At 53.6% G+C, this 25,868-nt stretch overlaps 1 protein-coding gene across 3 annotated transcripts in view; it reads right to left on the reverse strand.

Annotated features, from left to right (window-relative positions):
• The window catches only part of MTMR4 (myotubularin related protein 4), a 40,945-nt gene extending 15,654 nt beyond the window's left edge, over nt 1-25,291 (reverse strand). The window contains exons 1-7 of one of the 3 annotated variants that reach the window (XM_031556425.1): nt 25,186-25,291; nt 14,198-14,265; nt 7,779-7,868; nt 5,958-6,074; nt 5,289-5,371; nt 4,917-5,083; nt 3,453-3,549 (exon numbers count right to left, since the gene is read on the reverse strand). In XM_031556425.1, the coding sequence (XP_031412285.1) occupies nt 3,453-3,549; nt 4,917-5,083; nt 5,289-5,371; nt 5,958-6,074; nt 7,779-7,868; nt 14,198-14,200 (557 nt within the window). In that variant the 5' untranslated portion in view covers nt 14,201-14,265; nt 25,186-25,291. Of the gene's footprint in view, nt 1-3,452; nt 3,550-4,916; nt 5,084-5,288; nt 5,372-5,957; nt 6,075-7,778; nt 7,869-9,898; nt 10,084-14,197; nt 14,266-23,511; nt 23,724-25,185 lie in introns of those variants that run through there. The other 2 variants (XM_010721840.3, XM_010721839.3) reach the window with 2 other exon arrangements.
• Between the last annotated feature and the right edge of the window lie 577 nt (nt 25,292-25,868).

Below are 25,868 nucleotides of genomic sequence, written 5' to 3' on the forward strand. Positions count from 1 at the left end.
CCACCTTGGAGGTGTCAGCCTGCTACTGCACCTAAAGGTCTGGTAGATAAGCACGGTCACAGCAGAAAATCAAAACTATCTGCACTGCTGTGAGCACACAGAGAGGCTGCCAGACCGATCCCTGTTTTACAGGTGACAAAGGCACACTGAGAGATTAACACGGGGGAACTATCTGCGAGGAATGAGGAGCAACTAATCAGCAGGACCAGATAATGCTCTCCCAACATTGCTACAGCAACCCGAATATGCACCAGGTGAATGATTAACTGAGATGTGTAAGCTATTGCTTACATTGGCTCGGGTGCCAGAGCACTGAAAGGTGGCAAACACAGCATCGATTTTGTAAAAAGCTCTCTGGGGCAAACGTGGGAAACCACTTAAGCCTGACTGCTGCACAAAGTCACTGACTGTCACAGGCACTGCAAGGGTAAATACGGCACACTTGGGAAGAGTCAACACGGCTTTTGTGGAGAGAGGAGGCACGTCGTGTATCCACAAAGCAGACAGCGCGTGTGGCTGCCCAGATTTGGATTTTCAGAGCTTCTTTTTACAGCTTGCTCACCAAAGGCTTGAAGGAAGCTCACCTCAAGTCTTGAGTAACTCTTGAAAAGATAAGAAACAGTTACAGACCTAAAATGGTCCTTTTTCATTTGAGAGGGAGTCCTGTGTTGTGCGTATGGGACCACGCTGACCTAGAACAGCACTGAAATTGAGGTTTGACCCCAGGAAAAGGAGTTTAACAACAGAAACACGTAAATCAGCACAAGCCACACCTACAGACGAGAACAGATGAAGCATCTTCTTGCCACAAAGGCAACAACCAGTCCAGTGAAAGAGATCCTCCTTCACAGAATGTAAAAGCGTGGGTTTCATCCCTTAGCAGTCTCTCTAGACCTATTGTCCACATATTCATACAGCAAATACAAGCAAGAACAAGAAGTACCACCTCTCCCAAAAGCATGGAGGAAAGTATCGTGATTTGTAGAGAACTGTAACAAAATAGAATCACAGAATGGCCTGGGTTGAAAAGGACCACAACGATAACCAGTTCCAACCCCCTGCTATGTGCAGGGTCACCAACCGCCAGACCAGGCTGCCCAGAGCCACATCCAGCCTGGCTTTGAACAAGACTAACTATGAATTAAGAGCAGTCACAGAAATTAGTGGGAAACATCAGCTGTCTCAAACAGTAACGTGGCACTCCAGGCAGCTTTTCCTCATAAAGCCAAAAAATAAATACAACCACAACCATAAAAAGATCAAAGCTGGAAATAAGCATCAACAGTGAAAGAAAAGTGGGGATTTTTTGTTACTTGTGGAAGAACTCTATGTGCACCAAACCTCAGCATTGTGAGCAACAGGAAAACAACTTTAGCTCTGGCAGCTGGGCTGCACTGCTGGGGGCTCTCAGACTGCACACTCGTGAGATGACTGAGGATGTAAAAGCCACGAAGGGATTATGTAATAATTTTATTATGATGGTATGCTGAAAGAGTATACTTATATCAAGACTGAAGGAGTGGCTATTATATGCCTGTATTGCTCTATTTTTATGATGGCTGTCGCCAGGAAGAAGATAATAGTTACCAGATAAGGACATCTCAGAGCAGACTTGAAAGACAACGAACAAAGTCATTACCTTGGAGTATCCTGTCTCTAACAACACTGTTTTGCCAATGCTGGGAAATAAAAGATAAAAAGACTATAAACAGTTAAAAAGTAACCCGATTCCTGTGAATAGAGGCAGGTGGTAATGATCAAAAGCCAAGGCAGGATTTAAAGACACACTCCCTGGAGCGGCAAGAGAGAACTGGTTTCAGAGTTGCACAAGCCAGTTACACCACCTCGAAGATCTTGGGATGTCTGCTAAGAAGGGAAGCTGAGACCTGCCAGCATCCCTAGGCAGGAGCTCTGCAAACCTAGGAAAGCACGGCCAGCTTGCCGAGGTTTGTTTCAAGTTCTTTCCTCCACGGTTCGGACAAAATTAAAACATCTGTCTTCAGAGAAGCTGGCTAATATCTGGGGTCAAAGCTCCCAGGAAGCAAAGCACAGGTGGGTAACCTCACTTGGAGGCATTGAGGCAATCGGAGGGAACCACATCCCAGAATACTGCACTGAGGGGCAGCGCGGCTGCTTTCAAGGAGACAGATGTGCCTGCAGCACGGAGCTGTGCGCTCTGCCACTGAGCAGGACGGGAAAAGAATTCCTCTGTCTTAGTTCTCAGATGAACTGTGTCAATATTGCCAACAATGCCACATAACAGACCAAAAGCAACAATGTGATACTGCTAAGAAGATACTCTAAATCAAATCCCAAAGGCAGTGCTCAATGCCTTGAATCCTCAGAAAACACCAGAGGAGGCAGCAGACTCAGAACTCCTCGGGGATTTCCCCAAGCCAGCACACCTGAGGCATCTCATGGTCTCCACAAGAAACTGGAGATACAAAAGTGACGGGGATGCTTTTACTGCCTGAGAAATAGAGAAAGGACTGAGGGATCCCAGACATTTCAAGACAGGGATTATAGGGAATGCAGAAATGAATATGTGACTCAACGCTTAGTAAAAACCTGCTGGCTTAATGCCACCTGCTGCAAAGAATGCGGAAGCGCTTCTCCATGAGCTCCTCCAGGAGCACAGGACAGGCTGAAGGAGCTGCTGTGCTCAGCTGAAAGGGCTCTGGAGATCCCTGCTCCATCCTCCTGCCCACAGTGGGACCACCTGCAACACCAGGTAGGCTGGGACCTGATTTGGTCCCATGATGGAGAGTCCTCACTTCCTGGACCTGGCCCAGCACAGCACCACTCTGAAGAAGGAATTTCCCCCCGTGTCCAATCTGAACCTCCCGAGCTGCAACTTGTGACCACTGCTCCCTTGTTTTACCACCTGCCACTGTCAGAAGAGCTTCACTCCACCCACTTTGTAACTGCCTTCCAGCCCTGTAGATTGCAAGCAGGTCACCCTTCAGCCCCTCCTACAGCAAACTAAAGAAGCCCTGCTCATTCCCAGACCCCTCAGCTCCACGGCAGCCCTCCAGAGCCTCATCCCCGCTTTCCTGACACAAGAGAACAGCTGCCCGACTTTATGTAAGCTTTTAAATTTTCAGTATGAGCATTTTAGAGAGACTGATCACAAAGGCAACCCTCCAATGGATGATTTCTCCCGGACTCCCAACCATCCTCATGGAGGAGTTATGGCCACATTATAAACTGCCTGGGTCAGCATCTACAACTGCTGCTAGCTCTTATGTCTGGGGTGTACTCTTCTTCAATTCCGTGACATGAAAGGAGGAAAGAAAGGAGAACTCGCTCATATGCTGATCTGCCTGAGGGCTAGCACGACCCAGAAGGAGGATTAGCTGGAGCCTGACTCATCCACAGCTCTGCGGGGGAACTGTGATGGGAATAAAGAAAGGAAAGAGGAGAACAGGGAGGCCTGGTGGTGCAACACTCACTTGTAATTGTTGTTGATGTCAGAGACTCGCCAGACGTTCTGCAAGTCAAAGCCCATCCTCACCAGCTCCATCTCAAATCGGTATCTTACGTGGTCACCTGGAATAGCGGAGCACAGAGTATTTATTGATGAAACTTTAATATTAGTGGCAGCTCCAGAGCAACTATTGGAGGCTGGAGAGAAACCACAGGACAGCTGGATGGCAGGGTTCTTGTTTTAGATACAATAAAGCCTGGTCCCTCGCAGGGGTTCCTCTGCTTTTTTTGTCAAGTCAGATCACCTCCCAGTCCCAGTGCACAGAGCAGCACAGAGAAAGCTCTCCTCTGCCAACGTGTGTTTTGGATGGCAGCGTTCATTCCATCCACTTTTCCCTTCCAAAGTGGATACTGGGAAGCCCATTGCAGAGGAGTAGTGAACAACTCAACCCAGGGGCAGATCTTCCAGACAGCTCTCAAAGGCTGATTCATAATTTCCCCTCGTATTTTTGTCTCATCTTACAAATACTGGGTGTCCTTGCTGCTTGAGTGTCAAATCTCCTTAATAAACGAATACTGAAGTGTTCTTTGCCTCACTGATATCTCCAGCCACAACAATTTCTGCAGGTAAATGTCTTTATGCTAGAGAATAATATTTTCTCTACAGGAAATACATGAAATATCTGCTAATTTCTGGTGTTTGGAGCAGAGCAGAAACACAGAGCTTACTTTTTTTCCCCTCCCGACTTCTTTTTAGTACCTTTCAGCTGCACTATTTATCCCCCATCTCTCCATACAAACCTGTGTTTGCACATCTCACTCAGGTTACTGCTTCTCTCCTCTAATTCCAGCAAATTTCTAAATGTAAAGCCACGATCATCACACTATTTAATTTCCTCTTATTCACACTGAAGCTTTACAAAAAGAAAGCAACCGCAAATGAACTTTGTGATCCAGGAGAGGGCAAACTCGTGATCCACACGAGGGCACCATCACAGCTCTTTTTCTTTCTATATGGATTCAAATATTTCATTTGAGCCTGTGCAAGAATGAGCCAAACACCTCTGCAGACCGAATGCTGGGAATGCCATGGCATTTCTAAGTGTTGGAGAAGAGATGGAGGTGTGCTGATATTAATTATGCTGCCTCAGTGCAGATGACATTTGCTGCTTGAGCTGTCTCATTATTGTGATGAAAGTGTTGAAGTATGGAATGTTTCCTTCACTCACAAGGAGAAAGGGAAAGGGGATTTAAGTGCTGCCGCCTCAGAATGCTCCATATTTTGCATATTGTTATCATTCCTTTTACTGTGCTTGTTATCCAGCTGCATCTGGACATCAGCTGGGCCAGCTGTGGGATGCTCCTGAGCAAGATGGACTTGGGCCATGGCTACAGCACAATCCAAGACATGGTGAGAAACCACTTTATGAACAATTGCATCGCTGTACTTCTGGACAGATAAACAAGAAGGGGACAGGCCAGGATTTTACCTGGACGGCACAGATGTGCATGTTGATCTTCCTCATCAACACAGACTCCTAAGCACCACGCATGGTAGGCAAATGCAAAGAGGTCCTCAGGCTTAGCAGGGCGGGCAATGGCTCGATTTAGCCTCTTCAGCCACTCCTGGCACTGCTTAAAGGTGGAAAAATGGCACCTGCAAATGCAAATCATACTCAGCGAGTACATACACCCTTCTGGGACACAGACAGGGAGCTCTGTTTAACCAGAAAAAGGAACAAAGCATCAATTCTTACAAAAAACAGAGCAACCTTTAGAAACAGCTTCATTCCAATGACAGTGCAAAGGCAGGTGTCAGAGCAGACTGTGGCAACTGCAGTGGCATCTACAGCAAGGGATACCTGATCACTTTGGAGTCCTTGCAGACGATGTGAAGCTGGAACATGTCCCGGCACTCCACACTTTCCATCATCCTCAAAGGCACCTGCAAGGGACAGAAGGAGGGCATGGCAGCACACCGCAGCAGCAGACACAGCAGCCCTGCCGACAGGCCCATGGTGCCCAGTCGTGGCTCTATCAGCTAACACCAGTCCCCAGCCCAAACTACAAACCCACTCCAAGGTTTACGAAGCTTCACGATGCAGCACAGAGTCTCCTTCAAGAATCACCAGCCTGATTTCTAGTCTGTCCCTGGGCAGTCTCCCACCACGGGCCAGTTACAGACCAAATCACAACCAAACAAAGGCTCCAATAAAAGACAGTGAGAGAAAGCCTCAGGCTCCCACCAGCTGACTCTCTCATGCTGAGTAACGGTATCCTACCACTCTTAAAACCCTTGAGCTTCATGCTCGATTTTAAAAAGAAGAACAAGGGAAAGACCTAATTATCATCCATAGGAGCACCCCACCTGCACTCCAACAACTCCATGACCAACGATAACAAGAGACAACGTCAGGCTCGGCAACTTAGAGGCCAAGTTCCCACGTTGCAAACCATTCTTCCTTACTCCCCCCCAAAATACTGCAAGAGGTAACAGTTTAGGAAGAAAGAATGGGAAGATCCAGACTTACATTGATCACAGAATCCTTAAATTTGATATGAAGCCGGTAGTTGGAGATGGCGATCACAGCATCGTTTGCATGGCCAAGATACTCCACTCCCTCACCCTGCAACACAGTGAACGGGACCTGCAAGGGAGACAATGACAAGTTCAATGCATGCTGGGGGCTCTGAGCACCACGAAGTGCCAAGGGCTGCTCCTCCCACTGCCTCTGTGGTGTACAGCCCCAGAGAGAGGGGTCAGCAGCACCACGAGGCTGCTGGGTATCAGTGCAGGTAAATGGCAAAGGCTGGCCCACCTTCTGCTAACCAGGCTGTGAAGGAATCTCTATGCAATGCTTGGTTGTACTATGTTAGATTTTTTTTTTAATCCAGATAGCAGATAAATCAAATATCTGTCTGGTTTTCCCTATCAGCCCAGAACACGCTGTAGCTAATTTTAAAACAAGGGATGCTGGTAGATGGCCAAGTTTTACATTCTTTTTGTGTACTTGTGGAAAAAAATAAAAAGATGTCCCACCCTAAAATTCGCCAGGCCCCTTTTTCTCTAGCTAAGTAGGCTCCTCGTTCCCTGAATGCCACCCACTCCAGGTGGTGTTGGTAACCAGTTGTACAGAAATGTCACAACTGTTCATCACTTCAACCAGAGCCCTTTGCTTTCCAGGCAGGGCATCTGATTAAACAATTCATTATACTGTAATTAGTACAAGTCAGACCACGCAGCTTTTATTTCTGAGCTGTTTCTATGGTTTGGATACATACTGCCTAAAAACTGAATTCCCTGGCTTTCAGACTTGTGCTGCGAGAGTGGCAGTTGTACCAAGGAGTCCTTCCTTCTTAAGTTACTGGTACAAAAATAATAACCTGAGACTGGCACCTGTCTGAAAAGTCTCTAAAATATTAATTATTTGACAGTAAGAAAACATACTCTTCATTTTGGCAGTCTGTTATGCACGCTTTCCTATGCTGCTTTTAGCTCGCCTGTGTTGCAGCCACAGCAGGACTCCACCCTCTGAAGGCTGCAGCCCCACAGCATCCTCAGCCCGTGTGCTTCTGCCCAGCCAAGCCTGCAGCTGCCACATCTCAGTCCTCCTTCCCAGCACTGGTTACCAGACAATGCTGGCCACTGAGCAAACTGGACTGCTGCAGCAGTGGGAAGAAGACACGCAGCAGGCCTGGCTCTGGCCACAGGAGGGATGAAGTGGCAGCAGACTATGCTAAAGGAGTGAGGAAAACCAGGAGGTTTGGCTCTGCTGCCCCTGTTGCACAGCAGCAGTAGTAGCTGGGTCTCTTTCAAGGGCCTCTTGCAGCATGAGGCTGGCACAATATAGAGACTCCTCTTTCCACCAGCTCAGCAGCAGGAAAATGCCAGGAGCAACGTATGTGAGAGCCAGATCAGCTGTTGCAATATGGCACGCTGTTGCCTCCTATGGCACAGCCCAGCTCTGACTTGCTACCTGTCCCACAGAGGGCCTCCTGCTGCACAGCACCAGAGCATCACTGCTCCTCACTGCCAGCGCAGGTGGAGGATGGGGAACACCCAGCCTGGCAGCGCCGCATCACACTCCAGCTGTATTTCCCAGAGGCAGATGTGATGCTGTGTGCGCTGCAGAGTCATGGCTGGGCTGGGAAGCAGGGCAGCAAGCACTGAGCAGCTGTTCCCAGCCTCCATGCACATGGAAGGGCTTGCCAGCATGAGCTGATGTACAGCACTGCTGAACCTGCAGCTCCAGAGCACGTCCGGGCCTGGAGAAGTGCTCTCAGGTTTCACGTCACAGAGCTCAGCCTGCTGCATCTCAAAGTGGACGATTTCTGTCTTCTTACTTCCTTACCTGCAATGACTCTTCCTCCTTTATAAGCTCCTTTGGAGGGAACAAGTCCTTGGCCTGGATGTACTCCAAACTGGGGGGGCCTTCCTCACCCTGCATTGCAAAGAAAACACGCGTTGAGAGAAGGGCCCCAGCTACTGCATGCTATGAAAAAAATCAGGGCTGCAGGATGCTCCTGGCATCACAACGTGTTGGGGATCCCCTGACCTGTGGATGGAAATGGATGTTCTGCCTCTGCACACAGCTCCCTGACCCCAGCTACGGCACAATACCCACAGCACAACAGCGATCTGACACAGGTCTCCGAGTTGTGTCTCTTCAAGCCCCACAGTTCGTGGAAAGCTGAGCAGATTACCTCGATGATGCACCTCGAGGGATGTGACAGTGACTTATCATGGCAGAGGTGACCCTGTGAGCTTCATTATGGAACCACAGCAACGCATACACACAGGGTTCCACCCACAGCCCAGCTCTGACCTCTTCCTGCTGTTACCAAGGACTGCTTTCTCAGGGCAGTTTTTACTTTCACTCTTAGCCCTCAGATAATTGTGCAGACCCTGATTTTTTTTTGAGAAGAATATGGAAGTGTGAAACAATCCTACAGGAATCGGGTGCAGGTATACCCACATCACAACAAGCCTGACCTGAGCAGTGCCAGCAGCAAAGCAGGGCATTCTTCCTGCAAAGCACTGAACCTGGGAAGCCTGACATGGCCTGGAGAGGTGCCCTGAAGGGACACACGGAGCCTAGACACCCCTTTTGGGGCAGTGAGGAGTGTCTAAATGGGGAATCTGTCAACATGCAATCACTCAGGAAATCCCAGTCCTATCTTACATCAGCTCTCAGCCTGGTTTCTGCCTGACCACCTCATGCAAGCGAGCAGCACCCAGACATCAGCAGAGGACAGAGGCTGAGGATGCGTCCATTCCACGTGTTAAAGGACTTGGGTGCAGGAGCACTTCTTCAGAATGCCTGCTGCTCCCCAGCGCTCCCCTACAAGCTCCAGCAGTTATTAGGAAACACTCTGTCCTGCAAGCATTACGTATCATAGAGAATTTAAAACAAAATACCTTTCTGGCTGAGCTGCCTGGGCTAGAACCTCCAGATTTCAACCTGAAGAAATGAGAACCCGACCCTTTCGCTTCAGTTATGTTTAAAAGGATGCCAAATCCCCATATGTCTTCATCAGAGATTAAAAAGAAATTGTCTGTGGCCCACGTCCAGTGCTGAACACCCGACTCGGGACCCCGTCCTGTTCCAAAGGCCCACGGCCCCATAGCAGAGCCCTTCCTGGGACACAGGCAGGGAGATGTGTGGCGCGGTGGGGGTCACGGCCAGCTGCCTGAGCAGCTGTGAAACCCAGCATCCATCCCAGCACGGCCGCAGCACCTCCTCAGACACCCACCGGGCCCCACGTGCTACTGGGGGGGCACGGGGAGCGGCACCGCCCCGGGTGCAGGTCAGGCTGTGGGGTGGGCCCAAGCAGGGAGTGCAGCCCCTCATCAGTGCCTGGCAGCTCACAATGAAAACCTGGCAGGCAGTGGGAACTGGGACAGAGCAGCCCTGGCGTCCTTGAGTCCCTCCCTGCTGTGGGGAGGTGTGAGGCTCAGCCCCCTCCTGGGGCGGCCACTTGGCACCCCTCACTGCTCACAGCACAGCGAGCTCTTGAAGCCGTTCGGCCACAAGTCCCTGCTGTGGGGGCTTCCTGCAGATCTCCGAGCAGAGCCACTTTCCCATAGGACACAAAAGATGGAGCTCAGGACCCCCAGGAGGAGTCTCGCAGCCTCGCTGTGTGGGAGCACGGGGCTCCCCGGCAATGCAGCTCTGCACGGCGATTTCCCAGCACCAGGCAGGGAGCCACAGGGCCTTCAGCTGCCTGCTGTGCCCTTGGGCTGGGCCACGGCACCGGGATGGTGCCCCACGGTGTCTCCTGGGGCACGTGGAGGGAGGAGAAGGGCCTCCCCTCGGTGAGAAGCAGCGGGATGCCAAGCTGGGGCAGCAGGGCCCAGCCTCAAGGACAGGCCCGACCCGGGGCAGCGTCTGAGCACAGAGCTGGCACGCAGCTCTGGAACAGACAGGGAGGTGGAAAAAACACAACAACAACAACAAAAAAAAGCACTTACAAAGCAGTTGAGCATGGAGCAGGAGACGCGGCCTGGCAGACTCATGTTCACTTCCCGAGGCGGCAGCCGAGCGCAAGCAGCATCTCCTTCCTCGGGCTCCGTGCTGCTGCCGGCAGCGGCTGCCGGGCGCCGGCGCAGGGATTGCCGCAGCCTCGCCAGTGCTTGGTGGAGGGTAGGAGCATCCCTGCAGCCGGCGGCCGGAGCAGGTGCCGCGCTCACAGCGCTGACAATGGAGGGAAGGAGGGCGGAGGACGGCCAGACTCCACCTACCTCGCAGGGACGCGGAGCGGGGCTCTGCCATCTAAGCGTCTCCCCGACAGGCGAGACAGAAAATGGAGAGGCCGGCGGGGATCACCGCTCCTCTCCCCCTCCCGTCCCCACGCGCGGAGCCCGGCGCGATCTCCTCCTCGAGCGGCTGCCGGGAGACGCGGTCCGGGCCCGTGGCAATGGCTGCCAGTGCTGGGAACAATAGCAGCGAGCAGGCTTTGTGCCACAGCTCTGCCGCAACGCTCGGCTCCATCCTCCGGCACAGAGCTCTCCATTTTCTGCCGCTCCGCTCGTTTTGCTGAAGGACACCCCGGCAGCTGCCGCGTGCTCAGGGATTTGCAGGACGCCCGGCTCCCGCCCGCTCTCATCGCAGCCCCTGTAGGTGCTGTGCGCGCTCCCAGCTCGCAGCCCTGCCGTCCCAGAGCCGCAGGACGGCGTTCTTCTGGGAAATGCCACCTCGGTTCCCATCACTGGCTGCCGTTCTCCAAGAGGCAGCTGCCACGTTGCACCCTGCCATCACCAGACAGCTCCAGCTGGCGACACCAACAGCATCCCGAAAGGTTTTCTGCACTCACACAAAGGGATTTGTGCATTTCTCTACGAAAATGTTAAGTTAGAGCTCCCGGAGCTTTGCAGCACTCAGCTGTGCTGCCTGCCCAGGCAACGAGCTCCTTGCAGGGAACCCAGGAGCACAGACCACGCAGGCTGTACTATTTGGATGCTGGATAAAAGCCCTACCATGCCTGCCACCAAATCCTATTACCGTCTCAGTTCCGCCCTGATCCAGCACTTGCTTGGCACATATGGGTGCCCCAGCAGACCTGACTGGAAGCCTGGTGGGCTGTTAGGACCAGGTGGGTGGGATGCAGTGCTCCCTTGGGGCTGGCACCAGGGCTGCTTCCAGCTCAGGTTGCAGAGGGACCTTTACAGACCTAAGCTGCAGCTGTGCAGGGCTAAAGGGCTTCTCGTCTGATCCTTGCTTTCAATTTCCAATCTAAGCTGCCCTTAACATCCACAAACAGACTTTGCCCTTTAAGTAAAATATTTTTGCATTTGTAGTGTTAGAAGAGGACTTGTACCCAGCTTAGGGCATCCCCAGAGCCAAGCCTGGTGCACAGCAGACCCACCCCTAAGCAACATGTAAGGGGCTTGCAGAGTTTCAAACTGCACCACCCGCACCTCTCTCTGCTGCAAGCGCAGCCCCTGCAACCATTCACATCACTAAATCCCCGCTCTCATGCCCATGCAGCCTCCTTTCAGCTGCCTTCGCTCACGGCATTTCCTAAATGCCAAGTCAGGTGTCTCCCCAGCTGGTATTCCCTCTGCTGTTGCTAACATCATGAGACCAAACCAGGATGACACAGCTCCTCTCACACAGCCGGGCTCCTCCAAGTGCTGTGCACGCGTACATCCACGCAGGCACAGAGGGGAACCTCCCACAGCCAGAGCCCTGAGCACAGGCGTGCCCTTCCCAATCCCGGAGCACCTTTGTCCTCCATTTCACCCAGCTGCTGTCAGTGCTCCTACGTTAGGCAGAGGGCAGCACAGCTATTGCTTTTGCGTGGCGGTGGTGGGGCTTTCTGTCACTGCAGCATCACGCTGGGAGAGAACTCCTGCAGAGAGAGAATGGGGCTGTGGCAATGGAGGCAGAGAGGAACACACAGCCCTGCCCCTGGGGCTGCCCTGATCCACCCCACTGAGGGAGAACAGCAGGGGAAACAGGCAGGAGGAGGTAACTGCCTCGGGCAGACGCTCCCACATCCCAGAAGTGGAAATGGATCCCCATTCTGCACACGAATGGATGCTGATGGCTGAAGAGCTGCCGCCAGCAGGGCTGCTTGTCCTGCCTCCTCTGCTCCTGCAGCACAAAGGGCAGCTTTGTGTTGGGTCTCGACAAAAATAGCTCGTTTCCTCAAAGCCTACAGCCGTGCTTGGTGAACCAAAGGCCTGCTGAGCCACTCAGGTGGCCTTCCAAAAATAGAACCCTCAGCTCACATGAAGAGGAGACGTTACTGTTTTATATCCCATAACCCAGGACAGGGATGGTCAGCGTCAGCTTCTGATCTTTAAAAGATGACAGATGAGGTTGTAGGTCTGCTATGCTCTGCATTTAGTGTTCCTTCAAGCTCCCAAGGGTAAGCGTGTAACACAAGCAGGGGGTGAGGAGCCTTTGGGATGGAGAAGAAGGACATGGCTCCCCGTGCCAGCAAGATGGGATGTGGTGGCTGAGCCACCCCACAGCACCTAACCCTAAGGGAACGAAGGCAACTCAGTGCCTGCAGTCACAGCAGTGGGGCACAGGGAGCAGCTGGGCACACGGGCAGAGCTGAGCCTGTGCCCACTCACCTGCAAGGTTAGTTTTAGGTAATGTATTAAGGTGCTGGCTGCTCATTAGGACCTCAATTAGCCACAGTTAAGGATTAAACCACCAGTAGTCCTTAAGGTCGTTTTCAGCTGCAGCTAGTCTTTGGGGGAGAAATGAAGAGATTCTTACAGCCAATGCAAACAAAGCCCTTAACTGCTGCCCCACCAAGCATGGCAGAGCAGCTGCAGCTCCGCACTTGGGTGCTGTGGGGCAAGGAACCAGCTCTGGGACGTGTCCTTGTTAACCAGTGGGCACTGCTGCTCTGCCCTCTGACTGCAGTCACTACAGACATCACGGGTAATTAATTACAGCTCGGCCCGCCTGCAGGGAACTGCACTGCCAAGCAGCCAGTGGAGCTGGCTGAATTTGCCCAAGCACTGCCAGCACTTGGCCTCCAGCACCACCTGCAGATCTGCACTGAACCCAAAGTCCCAGCAGAGCTCAGGGAAGGATCCAGCAGAGGTTGTCAGACAGCTCTACCTTCCCCTGCTTGCTACAAGTAATCAAACCGTTCGTAGTTAAAACTAAGGGCTGGCTCAGATTAAGCATCTGTCCACACATGTAAGAGGAGCCCACTGAAAAACAAAGGCTTCCATATCTATGTAAGTCTGAAGTTTCAGCCCATGCACCTCAGAAAGGGGTAGAGGCCCCAAAACTAGGGACAAGGATTAGAGATACGAGCAAACATCTGAACAGAGAATAAGGTCAAAGAGCTAAAGGGAATGTGACAGATCCACAGAATGCTCCGGGGCTGGAACAGCTCACAGGCAGTGCCAGCATTCAGATCCACAAAAACTTGTGGCCACCAACCAAAATGCTACAGAGTGGTTCAAAGTCAGAGCAGAAGGGGCCACTCCTCGGTGAGTGCGGCTCCTTGCCGCAGCACGTCACAGCTGCAGCTCCCCAGTTGGTTTTGAAGGCAGGTTAGATGAATGTGTGGAACAAAAACCTACCAAGGGCGAATAAAACATTGAGAAAGCACAGTACAAAATCCTTACCTCAGTTATCAGCAATCTGGCTGTCCTGGCTGCGTTTCAGCCCCTCCGCATTCTTTGAAATCATGCTTTTTGCAAACTAATTATTGTGCAATCTCTGCTATCTCAGCATCACCAAAGCACACTGTTAACATGAAGTTAATTCTTCATTAAGAAGTGAGAGAGGAACAGAAGGAGAACTCCCAGCTTTAAGATTTGAAGTGAATCAGCCAAAAGCAATGCATGGGTGTCTGTACTCCAAAGAGGCAGAAGAGGATTCCAGCCTTACTTGTATATTCCAAGAACAAGTTTAGAGGTAAATTCACCTTACCAACAGCATCATGGATACAGCCACACCTCAGAGCTCTTTATGTTATGCAATCACATAACATGCATACATACTACTGCAGCATTCTTAGAATCACAGAATGGCCTGGGTTGCAAAGGCCCACAGTGCTCATCCAGTTCCAACCCCCTGCTATGTGCAGGTTGCCAACCAGCAGCCCAGGCTGCCCAGAGCCACATCCAGCCTGGCCTTGAATGCCTCCAGGGATGGGGATCCACAGCCTCCTTGGGCAACCTGTTCCTGTTCTTCTTCTCACATTTGTTCTCACATTTAGCAGCAGCACAGCTGTTGGCCACAAAAAAGAAGCAGCCCCACTGGGACATAGATAGACCAGACCATGTACTCACCATCCTTGGGCACCGTCCAAAACCTGCTGGGTCAATCACAGCTCTGCCCCTTCTTCCACCAGAAACACCTGCAGTAAAAGAAAGGTAATTTGCAGCAATTCAGATCAACAGCAGCAATACTTTGGTATGAATAGACTCCCTGCCCATTTTCCACCTTGTTTCACCTCCTGAAGACACCAAGTGGGACGAGCCTGCAGCTCGAGCAAAGGGCAAACCTTAAAATTAACAGCTGGAAAGCTCGTTAACGAGGGAGAAGTTCTCCTTTCAGCCTCTGTGTTACTCAAGGGCAGGAGGAAAGGAGTCAAGGAGGAACGTTCCTCCTCCTGACAATGCAGAACACGCTGGCAGCTGCCCTGATGGAAATGGCTCAATGGAACACAAAGCCCATGGCTTCCCCTTGTGTGGGGGGGGGAGCTGAAGGTTTGGTTGCTGTGCTTCAGGGACCCGGGGAGGATCCTTTGACAGATGCTCAGGATCTCGGAGATCCCTGTGATCCTTGGGAAAATCACCCTAAAATCAAACTCATGGGTTCAGGAAAGGGAAAATGCAGACATTCATTCCATCTCCTCCTGCCAGCTTTGTGCCCGGAGCAGCACTGCCCACAGGTGGAGGTGTTTGTGGGGCAGCAGGCAATCAGCCAGTCCTGCACAGGCCTCTATGGTGTCCCTGCACGGTCCCACGGGTGATGCTGGGATTTATGGGGAGAAAGAGAGCCTTCCTCAAGGTTCCCCTGCTACAGAATCATCTGATCACCGCCATCCCTCTCCTTCTGCATGCCTGCTCAGCGCTTTCCCTCCACACTGGCATCTCCATCCCAGCACAGAAGGACGTGTGGTTGCACACCCACACCACAGCAATGGCAGCAGTGAGGAAGCAGCTCAGAAATGCATTCCCCTGGGAGCAGCAGCACACCAGTCAGTGAGGAGCAGTGCCTGCAGGACTCACCAGCCAGGTGAAAACACACTCAGCTCAAGGAGGAAACTGCTTAAACACGCTCTGTTTGCCGATCTGCAGCCATCTGAATTATTGATAACACCTGACCACATGCAGGCATTTTTCCTGCTGTACGCTTTGTATCTGTTCACCAAACCTCTGCTCATGGCCACTGCAGTTCCTCGCTTCCTCCCTCCCGCAAAGCGCCCGGCCCTGCAGCAGCCATGAGCTCAGCACGCAGGAATGCGGGCAGCCCAGGGCTTCCTCCTCCCTCTGCCAGGATGGGAGAAGGACTCCTGCAGTCCTTGGGCTGCAATCCACAGCCCTAAGGAAGCCACAGCAGTACCTGATGGCAGTGCACGCCAACACATGGGCACAGAGCGGGGAGGACACAGCGATGCCCACTGCTCGCCCTGGTGCTCAGGCAGTGCTGCTCAGCCCACCCGGGTTGGGCAAAGCACTGCACACAGCTCACCCTGCTTTACAGCTTTTTACTGCCCATGCCCTGCTCCAGCATTGCTAATCATAGAGCCAAGCCCTGGGATCACGAGTTACGTGACCTCGTAAAAATTTTGTTTTAATTTCAGTTCAAATGGGGCGGTTAGCCCTAATGCACTTAGCAGGGGAAAACAGTCCTGATGTTAAACAGGGTGCATTAGAGGCAACAAGCAGGAGCCCCGATAGCCTTATTTTGATCCCAAGTGACATAAAACAGCCATCTTGGGCCTCTCAGCTAATTAGAGGCTACAGATGGAATGGCCAGGCCCCTCGGTTACACGCACAGTAAGTTGCATGGGATGCTCCCTGTTCTGTAAGCAAAGCTGCTGGCCCAGGGGCTGCTTCTATCCGAGGCCACCAACAGCTGGTCCGCAACAAGAGAAAAGTTAGAGCTACCAGAGCTCAGGAACGTGGTGGTAACACCAAGTCACGGCAAACACCTGGCCAAACATCCAGCTTGCTCTGCTATGGGAAGCTGTCGTAACCCACGTGCATACGGGCAGACCCAGAGGTAGGAATTAGCAAGGCAGCCTGGAAAGCATCCGTTTGGATGCCTAAGATGTCTCCCTGAGCAATGGGCAGCAGGAAGCACTGCTGTCTGCCTGCAGGCGGCCGGAGCCCCACGGCACACTCACAGCAGGACCCAGCAGAGCTCACGTACACAGCTTAAAAAATAACAAAGAGATGCCTTGCTCAATGTGTGAAAGTATTCATGCAAAATACACTCAGCTCTGGGCAACTCCGCTGACGGGGATATAACTCAATCCAATTACTGGCAGGTGAAGTTTCAGAATTGGATAAATTCCATCGGGCTTATGAAAAAGCCTTTGTGCAGCTGATGGGATGTCACATGGGGGAGATGCCTCCTCTCCAGGTTTCACCAAGTGAATCCCCACAGCCTCCAGGTAACGCCGTGGATACCTACAGCTCCGGGTCCTGGGAGCAACCGGGAGAGCAGCGAGGTGGGACCACGGGGCACATTTGTGCTCTAAGTCAGGTCTGGGGAGAGCAGGGAGAGCTCTCTGGGCAGAAGGATGGGCACTGTTACCCCAGGTGAGCAGCGAGCAGCCGGGGCACCAAACAGCCACGTGGATCCCAGCGAGATACACTGCAGAAGCAGAGAGGGAGGAGAGGGGCAGCCAGGTAGGGAAGGGACTTCAGGAGCCACGGAAGAGAAGAGCCTGAATGGTGTGAGAAGAGTGCAGAGATCTGCCAAGTTCAAGGGCTTCGCATCAGCGGTTGTGCTGCGGTAGGAAAGATGGATGGGAGGTGAGGGCTGCCAGCCGGATCGGCTGCACACCATGAAGAAAGGAAATATTGGTCGTGGGAGGGGAACAGGAGCACAAGAGAGTTGCTTAAAGCAAAAGGAACCATGCAGCATAGGGAAGGGTTCAGAGGAAGGCGAGAGGAGGCAGGGGTGAGAGGAACCTGTGTCTGCTGTGGGGAAAGGGCAAAGCTGCAGGAAACGCAGAGAAAGGAAGCGATGCTGGCATAGTAATTTGTCTTCTTCTAGGAAAATAAGTTTCTCTGCAGCAAAAGGGAGGGGGGAGGATGACAGGAGGGTTGGAGGTGCCAGAGGAGTTCACAGGGCAGCACGAGCCCTGAGCACAAGAATGGCTTTGGGGCAGAAATGAATAGGGCCAAAGGGGGAGGGAAGGGAGCAGGAACACAGAATGGGGTGCGGAGATGGAAACAGGGGCAAGGGTCAGAGCCTGGGGGGGAAAACGGGGCCTGAAAAATGCCTCTGGGGAAGGGTTTCACTGTGCCACCCAGCTGTGACCCAGGAGTGCAGGGGGCAGGGGCCAAGGACAGAGCCCTGCACTGCAGCAGACCCCCATAGGGCACTGCCTTCCACTGCCCACCGCCTGTAAGCACAATTAACTCCAGCCTGCCTGCCAGCCGGCCCTGCCACTCCATCACTGGCAGCAAAATCACCATCCCAAGGGGCAATCAGTAATCACACACACAACCCCGTGCAGCACAGAGCGTCTCCTTTCTGTCACACCAGGACAGCACCTCGCTCCGCTCTGCGGGCAGCGGTGGCACCAGGTGGCAGCAGCACCCCAGGGACGCTCCCTGCCAGGTCAACCTCTGCACCTCCTTCATCTTCCTGACACCTCCTTCGTCTTCCTAACGAGCTGGCAGGGAGCAGGGAGCGGGCACTGCTCTGCACACCGCGCTGGCTGCATCCATCCATCTCCAGTGACAGCCCGAGAGGAGCTGAGGCTGCAGCAGCAGAGCCCCCAGTTCCTCCCTGTGACACCGGCAGGAACTACAGCACTACAGAAGCCCCAACCCTCTGCCCCACACCCCCAGGCCCTACGTCGGACCAGGCAGAGCGACTCACAGCACCGCTCCGAGCCCCTGATGCTGCGCGCAGGACTCGCAGCCCCACGCAGAACAGCGATGGGAAGCTTGCCTTTGGCCAACACTTCCAACTCCCCCCCCAACCCCGGCCTGTTCTCCAATTTTGTTTGCTTTTCTTTAAAAAAAAGAAATAAAAAAAAAAAAGAAAAGAGCAGTTGGGACATTTCTAGTCACAATTGGGCCTTTATTCAAGTACGAACAATTGCCTGGTCCCTACCCAAAGCGGCACAGATGGACCCGTCCCAGCTGTGCTCCTGCTTCTCACCACGGAGTCCCAGCCCAGCAATGCTGCAGGGACACAGGGGGGCAGGGTGGGATCTCAGAGGCAGAGGAACACTGCTCCCAATGCACCCAGGAGAGGCAGGGAGGAGGTCAGGCACCCGTCACCACCTCATCACCTTTCTGTTCCGCTCTGATTTAACTCAACCCTGGGAAGGAACCAGCAGCAGCTTCAAGGAAATGGTGCCTGCAATCCCGAGGTTACACTGCAGGCTGGGGGAGCACTGCTCAGCCCTGCAAGCACCCACGTCTCCTCACCCACAGAAGCATCACACTGGCATCCCATCAACCTGTGCTGTCCTGGGCAGCTGGAGCTTGACAGATAGCGAGTGCAGAAAAAGAAGCCTGAAATGCGTGACCCACACGCACCAGCAGGCTCAGAAACCAGAAGAGAAAGCCTGAACCACACTGGCCACAACTCCCCCCACTGCCCAGCCTCCTGCAGCCACGCTCACAGCTCTCAGCTCTCAGCTGCAAAACACCCACACCAACAACTCGTCTGTTCTGGAAGAAGCTCAGACACACAGCAGCAGCGCAGGCTCAGCCCCGATCCTGTTGGTATCACAGACAGGATTTGATTATTCCTCAACATGGGTGCATAAACACGTCCATCCGGTGCTGTTTTATGGTTCTTGGTGTCACAGGCATCTGCCTGCACTGTGGTTGTGACCGACGGGAGAACCGTACGCCTTGGTAGGAGATGCAGCCAAGATGGGAGGAGAGCCCTAATGATAAACTCAGAGCTCAGTTTCAGTGACCTGTTCAGCTTGAAATCTTACTGGTTTCTTTTGATGAACACTGTCATCCAACAGCCAGACCTGCCAGCTCGCAGTCGTAGAATCGTTAAGGCTGGGAAAGACCTCTCAGATCCACAGGTCCAACCCAAACCCACCCCATCATGCCCACATCCCTCAGTGCCCACGGTTCTGGAACACCTCCACAGATGGTGATCCCACCATTCCATGGGCAGCTGTGCCACTGCAGCACCACTCTTTCTGAGAAGAAATCGATCCTAACACCTAACCTGAACCTCCCCTGGCGCACCTGAAGGCCATCACTTCTTGTCCTATCGCTGTAATCACTGTCACCATTCCCCTTTTCCATGCCCAGTCCCCAGAAGCTTGTCTTTAGGAAGATGAGACCAAGCTCTCTGGCTTCCTTCCACCTGCAGGCAGCTGGAGCCATCCAGCTCAGCATCATAGCAATGGAAAACAGCCTGAAGGGACTGCCTGCCCAGCACTGCCCTGCTGCGTGCACAGCTCAGCACACCATGCAGGCAGGACAGGAGGTCCAGGTGAGCATCGCTGCCCTCTACCATCAGCTTAACTGCTTCTAAAAACAGGGATGGTGTGACGTCCCCTTAGCAGATGTGCTTAGAAAGGGAAATCCCCGGCCAATCGATAAGCAGCAACCCGATATATTTATAGTGAGTCCCCTGCTTATCTGCAGAGCAAGCTGCACAAACGCACACTGCTGTCCCATTGCACTGCCCAGCACTTGGGCACAGGCACAAGGCAAGCTGGGTGCCAGCACAGCCACGGGGCTTCGGTGCATCTGCTGCAGCTGGCACAACTTCTCATGGCTGCGATTACCAACTGCTTTAGGGCTCACTAAGCACCAAATTCCTGCTTCCAAGAGATTTGGGACAAAAGGCAACGGGATTCCTTTTCTTCTTCGCTTAAATCCAAAGCGGGCACCTTTTTGCACATCAGCACCTGGCTGACACGAGCAGAGGACACCACACGCCTGGCAGACCCCACACATTTTTATCCAGAGCCAGATTTTCCCCCGCACTGCTTATTCATCTCCGGACGCACGCTCACACCCAGGGCAGCAACACAAGGCTGTGGACAGCAGAGTGATGAGAACCAGGCGGGAGGGGAGCTGGCACCTCCAGAGCTGGCACCTCCAGACCTCACATCGCAGTGTGGGAAGCACCCAGCTCCCAGTGCCCCCAGCAGAACCCCAGCTCTGGGATTTCTGGGGCCGGGAGGAAGCACACCGCCGCGGTGGGACTTTGCCTGCTGGTGCCCTGAGCTCCAGGGAGCTCCATTTCATCTGTTTCATAATCGCTGAAACATGCCAAAAATGTGAGTTCCTCTCGGTACGAGGAGCAGAGCTACTGAACCTTTCCCGAGGAGTCCGAGCAACTTCCTCTCCTCTTTCAAGGAAGAGAAGATGAGCCCCAGGTCACACAGAAATGTCACACTGCTGGAAATTCCTCCAGCAGAAAGAGCTATTGATGCAGCAGGAGGGAGAGGGAGGGGGAAAGAGAGGCAGGGAAGGAGGTGGTTTTGCTTTTTATTAACGTGCATTTTATCACACAAAACTATCACTTTGCTCTATAGCACAAAACCACTTTTACTTCCTCTTTCGTCCTGTTTAACACTGCCTATGGGAGCTCTGCACATCTTTCTAACAGAGGGTCTGCACAGAGCCTTTGCGCTGGGCAGTTTTATGGCTTGACAACTTCCATTGGCTCTCCTTGCTGAGCAGGATGTCCAGCAGCCCCAGGCACCCCACCACACCTTTCCAATGGGAACACAGAGAGATGCTGCCGTGCTGGGGGGACACCCCCAGCAGGGGGCTGGTGGGGAGCAGAGCCAGCAGGGAGCACACAGAGACTTGGAAAATAAGAGAGGAAAGAGCAAAGAGCAGAGCTGTAAGAAATTATCTCGGGCCAATCCAAGAAAGTGCAAAGGACAGAGGGAGTGGAGCAGAGTGGAGCAGGTCACTCGTTCTCTGGCACAAGCAACCCTGGCACCCAGCACCCAGGTCCCCATGCCCAAGCTGTGCCACCTCAGCACCCCTCCAAGGCACCCCAAAATGAGCACAACACCCAGGTGCTGGCAGAGCAGCAGCGCTGAGCCATGGGCATGAACACCTCCCCAGTCTGCCCAGCTCTTCTTTGGATCACGCAGCCATCCCTGCACATGGCAGGGGCTTTCTGAGACCCGACGTGGCTGGTTGCCCAAGTGAAAGAACAACAGACCCCAGGTCAGGTCCTCAAAAGACGCTGCCCCCCCTTCCCCTCATGCTCACCCAACACCGCTGTGGTCACAGCAGCCAGGCCAGCAGCAGCAGAACAAGGATCGCTGCCTTTGCTTAAGCACTGCTGCACCGTGGGCAGAGAGCCCTCAGCACTGAGCTGTGGTGTGGGCTGGTAAAGCTATAGGGAAAGTTTGGGAAGTGTGTTAGGATCCCCCTGGGGATTTCTGTACCGACCTGCAGTGTCCGAGTGCCTCCCATCGCTGGCCTTCCTGACCACAGGGTTTGTAACAACACTCGCTGGATACCCCACTATGTGCCTCTGGTTACAGCCGCCACCACAGGGCTCAAAATCCCCTGAGAACAGGGACTTCACAGCTGAAATGAGCACTTCTCCTTTGAAATCAAGGGACTTTCTCTCCCCACAAGCCACTGAATGCAGGCACCAAAACACAGCACACGTCAGTGACGCACTCACAGCCCCGCGTCCCCATCTGCCCCAGTCAGAGATGGCACGGCCCTAAGAAAGGCAGCACTGCAGGAACAGATGCACAGGGCCCTCGGCACCAGGCTATCTGGGGGATGACAAAACTCCCTGAAACCTGGTAATAAATCACTGCACCAAAGCACTGCACCACAACAACTCCAGCAACAGCCTCAGTGCCACCAGCACCAGGAACTTCCCATTCACAAGGCAGTTGTCTCCATCAGCTGCTTGTCAAGGCTGCAGGTATGACAAATGCGAGCTCAGAGCTCCACTGACAGAGACACACCGGGTGCTGGCACCTTGCAGAAGCAGGTGATGGATGGCCTCGTGCAGGAGGGAGGGATGTTTGCAGAGGATGAAGGAGAACAGGGCGCATTGTCTGCAAGCACAAAAGATTCAAACACGCAGAAAGCAAAGCTGAAACCCCTGAAACAGGAGATGCAGTTAATCCTCTGCACGGATCCCAGCACTGCTCTGCAGCCTGCCGGCCCCGCAGGGAAATGGCTGCCCAGCAGCACACAGCACACCTCGGCCGATCCCGCACAGCTTTACATGTGAGCTACAGCACAAAGGCCGGGTAAGCACTGAGCTGTGACAAGCCCCAGCATCACAGCACTGCACGCCGAAGGAGCACTGCAGAAAGACGAGGGCTGGAAAAGCTCCACACCTACCCAAAGGCACAGGAAAGTTGATGGTCTCTGAGCGATTTGACACTTTGGTACAGCCACAGCAAAGATGCAACGCCCCAGCTTGCCAGCACAGTGCAGCAGGAGCTCCTTAAGGGGCCCTCTGATGCTCACAGCACACCAAACCCCACTGTCTTGCAGATCTTCCCACTGATCCACAAAACACGTCACTGCTGTCCTCCCCCCGTCCAAACACAGCCCTCACCCTTCATTTAGGGAACAGAAACACGCCTGACTTCAGCCTCCCTGTCTGACAGTGTGATTCCCACCTCCTCAGGTCCAACCTCTGGGCAGCACAGGTATGCATGCAGTCGGCACGCAGGCCCACTGCTCTCACTCTGAAATAAATGTTCAGTAAGACAAAGGCATCCAGCCTTTGGAAAATCCACCTGCCACAGGACAGCCGTGCCTCTGGCACTGGGGCAGCTGCAGTGGGAGGCAGGAGTGGGGCATAAGCTCGGCTCAGAAAGCAGAACAAGCACAAGCACAAGCCCAGATGATGCTGATGCGTGAGGAGCAGCATCCCCAGGGCATCCTGCTACACCCCCACCTGGCTGCAGGAGGCTCGCTCTCCCCAGCACCCTCAGCAACAAGGTATACCCAACCTGGGTGCAGACGTCTCATCCACGAGGCACTGACAGGCACTGCCTTCCCTCTTGTGCACTAAAATCACCCCAGAGGCTCAGCCTGGCTGCGTGGCACTGCGTGCTGCATGCCACTCATGCTCCAGCTATAAAGCGTGCTTCTGCTGATTATTTGCAAATATATATATTTTTTTAATTAAAGAAAGATCATTGTAGAGGCAGGCAATGCAGTTGAGACTGAATAGAGGCAACTGAATAGATTGATGCTGGATTGCCACAAGGAACTCGACCACCAGCAGGAAGCTGGCTACTTCAGCAAGCTCCTAGACTAGCAGAAAACAAAAGCCCTCCGAAGCTTCCAGAAGAAACAATGCAGGCGGCACCCCTTTGCTCAGAGCAGTTCTCTATTTCAACAGAGAACACCAGAGAAAGACTGGCAGACAGCAAGCAACTGAATGGGCTGTAAAGCAGAAATGCTCGGAGGGGCCTTACCATCACGCTGTCACTCACAGCAGCACCACGGCCCGTCCTGCAGAGCAAACAATTCCACTGCTTCAGTTTGCAAAGAAGAACTGAGCGGGCTGGAAAAGGCACAACTCCTCTCTCTGGCCAGCGCCGCTCGCACCATGAAATGGGAGGAAATACTGCCATGAATGTGGGCTTAAGTTCAGACGCAAGACTTTGCCCCCAAGCAGATAAGTTGCGAGTGGTTTCCACCTACACTCCTGCAGCCAGGATGGGCTCCTCCAAAGGGGAGGAGCTGTTTGTGCCGAGCAGCTCTGGCCTGCAGTGCACCCAGCACCCGGCCCACGCCGTGCTGTGCTGTGCTGTCAGTGCTATGGCCCCATTCCCAGCCAGCCCCACGCCTGCTTCCCTCCCGGCAGCACGGTGCCGACCCCCTGGAGCTGGACCCACACAAGAGGCTGCTGTGTGCGGCTGGGAAGGCTAAGCTCGGTGGGGTTCCTGGTGCAGCCCCAGCCAGAAGGTAAGCGAGACCAGCCTGCTCTGAGCCAGGTGCCAACAGGAGCGATGCACCTGCAAACAAACACAGCAAGAAAGGATGCCTCTGGGGTTGGTAACTCTGTGTGTCTTCAATCAGAACACCAACACATAGCTCTCCTCCCTAGAGACGTGCCCTGGGCACACTTCTGCTCGAGGAAAAGTTGAGAGCATCTCTCAGTTGAGAAAGGACAACCACATCAAAACAAAACACACCAGCAAAGTCACCAGCACTGCAAAGAACGGGGACTGCCTGCTTTGTTTTGCTTTTGCTACGTCCCATTAACGTTCTGTGCCACACAGAAGGCAGGGTGCTGCCTTCACATCTACTCTGCACAGAGCAGCCAGGTCTGCAGAACCTGCTGCAAAGCAAGCGCCAGCAGAAGCAGCCCTGGGACCCGACCCCAGGCTCCGCACCAACACCTCGAGGAAGTTGGAGCAGAGATCAGCTCTGGCTCCCAGCTAAAAGCCCATTTCCCAAAGCACCACCCAATAACTGGAGACCACCTCAGTGCACAACGGCAGCACTGCGCATCGCTGCCGCCAAAGCTCTCCACACCAATGCCAACCAGCTGGCTGCAGCTCTCACAGCTGCCCTGCTCAGAGGCTGACCTGTGCAGGAATTCACTTTCATGTGCAGGTTTGGCTGCACACCCCGAGCTGCAGGCCAGGCTGGTGGAGCAGCACACGGGCAGTGAGGCTGCAGCCCGGCCACGCCACACCACGCAGGCTGAGCAGGCATTTGCTATTTATAAGCTCACAGCTGATCCTGCCCAGGAAATCCTATCCCTCCGGCTGTGGGACAGCAGTGAGGAGCTGTGATCCTGGCCCGTGTGGAGCAGCACCGGTACCGGCCTGAGGAGCCAGCAGGGTTACAGGCAGCAATTGGTCTGTTATGTTAATTTATTAAGAGTAAAGTAATCTTCTAATCAGCTCTTCTCTCCATTCATTATTGTCCAAAAAGGATTCTGATCCAGTCCTACACCTCGGTGTTTTCCTGTATGCTGAAATGTGGGAGGCACAATCAGAGACACATCCCAGCCCCAAAACTCTCCAACAAACACGAACACGAGGGAAAACTTCTTTGCTGTGAGGGTTTCAGAGCCTCAGAACAGGGAGCCCAGAGAGGTGGGCGGGTCCCCTTCCCTGCAGGTATTTAAAACCCACCTGGATGCTTCCCTGTGCCCCTGCTGCAGGGAACTGCACTGGAGGGGCTGGATGGGGGATCTCCAGAGGTCCCTTCCAGCCTCTACAGTTCTGTGATTCTGTGAAACAGAAAACCAAGGGGAAATGAAGCTGGAAGGAGGGACAGCAAGGAAGAAAAAGGTGCAGAACTTTGGTGACTACAAACACATTATGAGTTCCTTGGGACATGCTGATATCCAGGAGGATGCTCAGAGGATGGAGCACCTCTGCTGTGCAGGGAGGCTGAGGGGGCTCTGCCTGCAGAAGAGAGGGCAACAGGGAGAGCCCTTAAGGACTGGAAGGCTGCAAAGGGAGCTCAGAAACAGGAGGGAGGACGAATTTTTACACATCCGACAGTGACAGGATGAGGGGGAATGGCCTTAAACTAAAAGAGAGGAAATTCAGGGCAGATGTTATGGGGAAATTCTTCACCCAGAGGGCAGCGAGGCGCTGCCCTGCTGCCCAGAGCTGTGTGAGCCCATCCCGGGAGGTGCCCAGGCCCTGGGCAGCCTGAGCTGTGGGCACCCAGCCTGTGCAGGACCTGCAACGGACCATTGGAACCAACGGACCGCTGTGGGTGCACGGAGCTGCCAGGCGCACAGCGTGCAATTTCCTCCCGGTCGCCTCCCTCCCCCGGGGCGGACCGGCAGCCCTCCCTCCCCTCT

Source organism: Meleagris gallopavo, chromosome 21 (assembly GCF_000146605.3).
Source record: "Meleagris gallopavo isolate NT-WF06-2002-E0010 breed Aviagen turkey brand Nicholas breeding stock chromosome 21, Turkey_5.1, whole genome shotgun sequence".
In the NCBI taxonomy this organism is placed as follows: Eukaryota; Metazoa; Chordata; class Aves; order Galliformes; family Phasianidae; genus Meleagris; species Meleagris gallopavo.